Raw genomic sequence first — 7,670 nt, 5'->3', positions numbered from 1 at the left:
TTTTAATATTGCTTAAATATCCTAAGGTGTTGACGGCTCCGAGTACAACGCTCTTTGAAAATGCAGATGAGGTAGCAAGCTCCATTGAAGATGGGAGCAGCATCGAGAGCAGATGCAAAAGAAAAGGGAAGTGGAACTAGATCAGGCCTGCTGAATCTTCAATGAGTGTGTGTGCATAGAGTGTGCAGCAAGTGTTTGCATTCCAATTCTGTACATCATTCGTGATATTGTCTAGAGAGTTAGTGGGTAGTCATCTGCCTTACTTGTGTGGTGGCTGTCGTGCCCTACCGAGATTTTAAAAAAAATTAATTCGGTCCTTAGAGGGGTAAATACATCATGCTCACATTAAAGGGTCCCTGAAACAATTTTGACAATTCTGTACAGTAAAAGCTCGTTAATTCGAATTTCACGGGGACACTTAACGAGTTCGAATTAACCGAAATTCGAACAAACGAAAGTGATTAAGGAAAGCCACATCTGATGACAAAAAAAGGTAGAGCACCTCTAGGTACATTTATTTGCAAAAAAAGTCCGTAATGGTTTTCTGCTTTTTGCCTCTGAAAGCGAATGCTGCCGCTTTATCTTCCAGAGCTCGAATGAGCCGGAAAGCATCGTCTTCGCCTTCTTCGAAACTGAAGAAAAGCCGGGCGTGATTTAGTCCGTCCATCACCTGTGCCAACGAAGGTTGTACCGGTGTTTCACCAACATCATCGTCATCATCTTCATCATTCGTGTCGTCATCGTCCACGGCTGGGTTTTCGTCTTCGCCGACGACTTGGGCGATGATTTCATCATCGGTCACGGCACCGCACACCGCCGCGTAGCTGTCGACATTCACGTAGTCGCCGAAGTCCACATCACCGAGCACCTCCCGTACATGAACCGGAGCGCGGACATACTCTTCAACTTCATTTGCGTCTGCGTTAAGGACTCCGAAACCACAGTGCCGGAAACAATTCGCAATTGTTTCTGTGGTTACCTGATTCCAGGCACGCACAAGCATGTGCAGGGCTGTGAGCAGAGTGACGGTGTAGCTCTTCTCATTATCGGAGCACAGGAGCAACTTCTCGAGAACGTGGCGTCTATAAAAGCTTTTCAAAACTTTTATAACGCCCTGATCCATAGGCTGAAGAGCCGCAGTGGTGTTAGCCGGAAGAAAAACCAGCTCAATGGCTCTCAACTCGACTTCCACCTTGTGCGCCGAGCAGTTGTCGACGAGGAGGAGAATCTGCCTCTTGCCGAGCTCAAATTTTCGGTCGAGTTTCCTCAGCCACTGCTTGAAAAGCTCGCCCGTCATCCGGGCCTTCTTATTTGCTACATAGTCGGCCGGCAGCGTGCGGATGTTCTTAAAACATCGAGGCTTTTGCGACTTCCCTATCACAAATAGGGGGAGCTTCTCGGTTCCACTCATATTGGCCCCGAGCAACACCGTCACCCGCTCTTTCCAACGTTTGCCGCCTGCGCACACGTCCTCCTTGTAGGTGATCGTTTTGTCCGGCAAGAGTTTAAAAAACAAGGCGGTCTCGTCGGCATTAAAAATATCGGATGGTGCGTACCTGTTCAGGTGGTCTAGTAGCGCACCATTCCGCCACACGGTGCAGGTTTCCGCGTCTACGGCTTTGGCTTCGCCGCATACACTGCGGAAAACGTGGTCGTGTCTGTCCCTGAAGCGGTGAAACCACCCGTCCGAAGCAGCGAAGTCGGAGACGTTCAGACGTAGCGCGAAATCAGCCGCCTTCGCTACAATGATGGGGCCACTCAATGAGATATCCTGGCTCCGCTTTTCCTTAATCCATGCGAGCAACGCTGCCTCCAGGTCCGGGTGCTTTGCTGTACGAATTCTCTTTCGATCCTTGGCGAAAGTTTCAGCCGCGTATGAGTCCTCAATAGTCTTCTTATTGCGGATGTAGGTCGACAGCGTGCTTCTCGGTATATCGTGCTTTTTGGCAATTTCATTCTTACTCTGCTTCCCTGCATCCACTTCCCGCAGAATTTCCACTTTTTCCTTCAACGTTTTGGCACGGTATTTTCCACGCGACGACATAGCGGCATGTGAGCAGTGTCGGTCTGCGACGGACGCGTACAGAACAAAAGAGAGGCTTAGAAGTTAGACGTTGCGATTGCACTGGCGACGGAGAGAATGGCCGATTTCGGGGTTGCCACCGAACGCACTGCGTATCCCGCTGTCCATGACGATGCAGCAGAGCATTTGCGAATAAACGCAAGTGCTGCCCCTAAAAACACGCGATGATGATAGTGTATGTCGCGCCATCTGTCGCTTAACAGCAGAGACTGCGAGCTGGCTACGGCGGCGCGCAGTTCGAATTATCCGTGGCGGGCCGGATTAGCATTCGAAATAACGAGCTTTTCAATACATGGGGCTCTATGGAGCATGGCCGGACTGGGCCACTTAGTTCGAATTATTCGAAAATTCGAATTAACGAGGTGCGAATTAACGAGCTTTTACTGTACAAACCTGCTAAGTAAGTAGGGTAGGTCGTTCTGATCACCCAGAGACAGATTTAAGCGCTCCATTTAAAGCGTGTCATTTATTATGAAGTTTCAAAAATGTGCATCGCTACCCATCGCAGCGGTGTCGCTCTCTTGCGTTTTCATCCGCCCATTCCCAGGTTAGGTGTGTGGTGTCACTCAGGCAAGTGATTTGGTTAGCTACCCACATCTTCGAGAATGCTTCATGCATTCTGTTGCATTAAGCTTATTTTTTTATAGCATACTTATGCGTTGTAATTTGTGTACCTTTAAATATAAGTACACAAATGCTTTTTCCCCACAAAAGTGGGGAAAAAGCAGGTTGGTGAGCAAGCCATTGGCAACTACGGCATCGATTCTAGGAATGCAAGAGGAGAGATGTTAGTAGAATTCGCGGAAAGGAATAAGCTCCGAATAATGAATACCTTCTTCAGGAAGCGCAGCAACAGGAAGTGGACCTGGAAAAGCCCTAATGGAGAAACAAGGAATGAAATAGATTTCATACTCTCTGCCGATCCAAGCATAGTGCAGGATGTAGAAGTGTTAGGTAAGGTTAAGTGCAGTGACCATAGGTTAGTGAGGTCTAGGATTTCTCTCAATTTGAAGAGAGAGAGAGTGAAATTAGTCAAGAGGAAACAGGCCAACCTAGAGGCAGTAAGGGTAAAAGCAGACCAATTCAGGCTGGTGCTCGCAAACAAATATGTAGCTTTAGAACAGGAAGATGAAGATAACATAGAGCTAATGAATGAAACCGTAACTAGGCTGGTCTCAGAAGCAGCAATTGAAGTGGGAGGTAAGGCACCAAAGCAACCTGTAGGGAAGCTCTCCCAAGAAACAAAGGACCTAATAAAGAAACGACAAAACATGAAAGTGTCCAACTCAAGAGATCAGATAGAATTCGCTGAACTGTCAAAACTGATCAACAAGAAGAAAGTAAGGGATATTCGAAATTATAACGTGGGAAAAATTGAGGAAGCCGTAAAATATGGACGCAGCATGAAATCAGTAAGAAGAAAACTAGGCATAGGACAAGTCAAGATGTATGCACTGAAAGATAAGCATGGTAATATCATCAGCAATTTCGATGACATAGTAAAAGCAGCAGAAGAATTCTATACTCACCTGTACAGTAGCCAAAACAGCCAAGCTTCTTCCATTCGAAATAGGGATGAACCGGATACAGAAGCTCCTTCTATAACTAGCGATGAAGTTAGAAGGGCCTTGAAAGACATGACCAGGGGAAAAGCGCCTGGAGAAGATGGAATAACGGTAGATTTGATCAAAGATGGAGGAGATATCATGCTTGAAAAGCTTGCGGCCCTTTATACACAATGCCTCACAACTTCAAGTGTACCAGAGAGCTGGAAGAACGCCAACATTATACTTATCCATAAGAAGGGAGACGTTAAAGAATTGAAGAATTACAGACCCATTAGCTTGCTTTCAGTATTGTATAAAATATTCACCAAGATAATTTCCAATAGAATCAGGACAACACTTGACTTCAGTCAACCAAGAGAACAGGCTGGCTTCAGGAAGGGATATTCTACGATGGACCATATCCATGCCATCAATCAGGTAATCGAGAAATCTGCGGAGTACAATCAACCTCTCTATATGGCTTTCATAGATTATGAAAAGGCATTCGATTCAGTAGAGATATCAGCAGTCATAGAGGCATTGCGTAATCAAGGAGTGGAGGAGGCATACGTGAATATCTTGGCAAATATCTACAAGGATTCCACAGCTACCTTGGTTCTCCACAAGAAAAGTAGAAAGATACCTATCAAGAAAGGGGTCAGGCAAGGAGACACAATCTCTCCAATGCTATTCACTGCATGCTTAGAAGAAGTATTCAAGCTCTTAAACTGGGAAGGATTAGGAGTGAGGATCGATGGCGAATATCTCAGCAACCTTCGGTTTGCAGATGACATTGTCCTATTGAGCAACAATGGAGAGGAATTACAACAAATGATTGAGGAGCTTCATCGAGAAAGTGCAAGAATTGGGTTGAAGATGAATATGCAGAAGACAAAGATAATGTTCAGTAGCCTGGCAAGGGAACAAGAATTCAGGATCGCCAGTCAGCCTCTAGAATCTGTAAATGAATATGTTTATCTAGGTCAATTACTCACAGGGGACCCTGATCATGAGAAAGAAATTTACAGAAGAATAAAATTAGGTTGGAGTGCATACGGCAGACATTGCCAAATCCTGACTGGGAGCTTACCACTGTCGTTGAAAAGAAAAGTGTACAATCATTGCATTCTACCGGTGCTAACATACGGGGCAGAAACTTGGAGGTTAACAAAGAAGCTCGAGAACAAGTTAAGGACCGCACAAAGAGCAATGGAACGAAAAATCTTAGGAGTAACGTTAAGAGACAGGAAGAGAGCGGTGTGGATCAGAGAACAAACGGGGGTAGACGATATTCTAGTTGACATTAAGCGGAAGAAATGGAGCTGGGCAGGCCATGTAATGCGTAGGATGGATAACCGGTGGACCATTAGGGTTACAGAATGGATACCAAGAGAAGGGAAGCGCAGTCGAGGACGGCAGAAAGTCAGGTGGGATGATGAGGTTAGGAAATTCGCAGGCGCAAGTTGGAATACGCTAGCGCAAGACAGGGGTAATTGGAGATCGCAGGGAGAGGCCTTCGTCCTGCAGTGGACATAAATATAGGCTGATGATGATGACACAAATGCAATAAATGTAACGTTTCTTGAACCCGATCACCTACTTCTGCCTGAGAATGCGGATCATCTGCTACAGCTCTGGCAATGATGGCCGATTGGACGTGGCGGGCTCCTGACATGAGCAGCAATGTCTCCTTTGGCGGCAGGAACATGAACGGTACCAGTGCTGTATTGAAACTCTCCTCAGTAACCTTTTTTTCTTTTTAAATAATAATGCTAGGCGAATTAACATTGTACCACTCATAGAGCTCCCTCCCCTGTTGCCTTTTTTTTTTCCTGCCCGTGTTCATCTGCCGTTCTTATAAATGCATCTGCAGCTGGAGGTGATCGCGCTATAGTGAAATGACACATTTTAGAGCCTGCCATGTAAATCGAAAGCTACTCTTGCGACTGGCTTGCTGAAAGTTATGATGAAAGACTGAAGTGCGCCTACGAACGGCGTTGGGAGTGAGTTTGCCCAGTCCAAAAAAAAAAAAAACAATTTGGACCCGGTTGGAAAATTTCCACTTGTTTCGAATCGGTTCCATTTGTGTATTAGTACACAATTGGGCCACTTGGAGCAATTAGGCCAATTGGTTGTATTTCATTTGGATCAAGAGATGCAGTCGGCTTAGAACCAGTTGCGTCAATCGGTTGTTGCCAGTTGGGCCACATAGTGCAGTTGGCATAGAACCAGTTGGACTAATTGGCATGGAACCAACTTGTCCAAATGGAAAAGGTTCGAGGGGTCAAATGGTCTTGACTGTGCACAGCCGGCCCTGTGTGAATCTGCGAAATTAGTACGTCAGTAAGGAACCATATCACTACTTGTTGCTCGGTTAGTTGATTCATACTTATTGTGATCTAATATGATGCAACACAATATGATCAGCACAGAAACAGCGACTTGATACAAGTACGGGTGGCAGGGGGAGGGGGGGTAGTTGGTGACTACCGGGAAAAATAGGCCATTAGGCCACATCACAAACAAACGTGCCGAGATGGCAACCCAAACAAACTGACCTTATTTTCCCCCGCGGCCCCTTGCCCTGTTGCCAGGCGTGGCGCAGCTAAACACGAAACTCTCAGCGCTGCACTTCAGCTATTATAACACTGTAACACTCCCCTCTTCTTATGATAAAGACTATGGGGAGTACTTCTTCACTGGTTTCCGAGTCCTTGTGCCACGTCGCAACTTTGGTGTGCTAGGCGTAGCCACGACAGTCACTGTTCACACGCACACCACTGTTGACTGCAGTCGCGTCACTGTCCATGGCACAGCTACTTCCAGAAAAGCTAGTTCCGGGTGGTTGTTCCTCATGTGGCACGGAACAGCTGGTGCATGGAGGAGTGGCTGCTTCAGTTGTGGTGAAGCTGCAGCACTAGCAGGGTGAAGTGCGTTCGTTTCAGCAGAAGTCAGAGGTGCTCCTGTCTGCGCAAGGCACAAGTGGTCACCGTGTCGGTTCCATATGGTCCCATCTTCAAAAGGGACGTGGGTTAATGGTGATGTCCACAACACTGGCAGGCACCCACGGTGCGCCTCTGCGGAAGTTCCATGCTGGTTGCAGTGATGGAGCTTGCCGGGACCCTCTGTCGGCATACAGCTTCCGCTTCAGTTGTTTTAGAAGCATCGATGCCTGCAGGCTTGACTGCAGGTCGTCCAACGGAGTCTTGAAGGTTCTCCCCATCAAGAGCTCACATGGTGGCTGACCTGTTACTTCGTGGGGTGTGGTCCTCTAGTGGAATAAGAATCTGGAGGTCTGTGTTTCGAAGTTATCAGAACCAGACTTTGTGAGTGTTCTTTACGGTCTGTACCATTCACTCTGCTGCACCGTTCGAAGCAGGGTGAGACAGCCATACCAGCATGCGGCTTATTTTGTTTCGAGTACTGTGAAGTCAAGGTACTGTGCGCTGGTAAAAGCAGGACCATTGTCGGAAACTATTATGTCGAGGAGGTCATGCCAAGTGAATGCAACTCTCAGGGCAGAAATGGTACCTTTTGCAGATGTGGAACACACAGGGAAGACTTCTGTCCACTTTGAGAAAGCATCAACAATAACCAAGAACGTACCGTATTTACTCAAATCTAATGTGCACTTTTTTCCCAATAAAACGGGTTCAAAAATTGCCTGCGCGTTAGAATCGAGTATGACGTTAGAATCGAGTAAAGCCAGGAGAGCAGCCTGTTTAGTACGGGCTCGAAATCCCCGACAGTTCCACTGAAGGATTGTAAGAGGGTCCGAATTAGTGCGGGTGCGGTGTGATTTGGGCCAGTGGCCTACCATCTTGGGCATTATAATTTTGGTTGGCCTCCAGTAGAGCAGAGGTCCATAGGCGCTCCGCTGCTTGTTCTGGGGCTATTATCCGGGGTTGCAAGTCACACTAACAGGCTGCTGATCAGCCTCAGCCATATGAGGTAGTGGCCATTGCATCTGAGATTTATTCACCCGTTTAAGCTTGGGGGCGGGTCGGCGCATGCTGGAAACGATTTGGGGTAGCTGGGCC

General features: G+C 47.0%; 1 protein-coding gene across 1 annotated transcript; it reads right to left on the bottom strand.

Moving 5' to 3' along the window:
* Positions 1–514: 514 nt before the first annotated feature.
* Positions 515–2,044, bottom strand: LOC119448998 (tigger transposable element-derived protein 4-like). The gene has a single exon (XM_037712198.1). The coding sequence runs from the start codon at positions 2,042–2,044 to the stop codon at positions 515–517; it is 1,530 nt and encodes a 509-aa protein (XP_037568126.1).
* Between the last annotated feature and the right edge of the window lie 5,626 nt (positions 2,045–7,670).

Source organism: Dermacentor silvarum, chromosome 4, assembly GCF_013339745.2.
Source record: "Dermacentor silvarum isolate Dsil-2018 chromosome 4, BIME_Dsil_1.4, whole genome shotgun sequence".
NCBI lineage: Eukaryota > Metazoa > Arthropoda > Arachnida > Ixodida > Ixodidae > Dermacentor > Dermacentor silvarum.
The sequence above is the reverse complement of the archived record's forward strand: the minus strand, read 5'-3'. Positions and strand labels throughout refer to the sequence as shown.

Coding starts and splice junctions, on each gene's coding strand:
- LOC119448998 (XM_037712198.1), bottom strand. CDS start 2,044: ATGTCGTCGCGTGGAAAATACCGTGCCAAAACGTTGAAGGAAAAAGTG.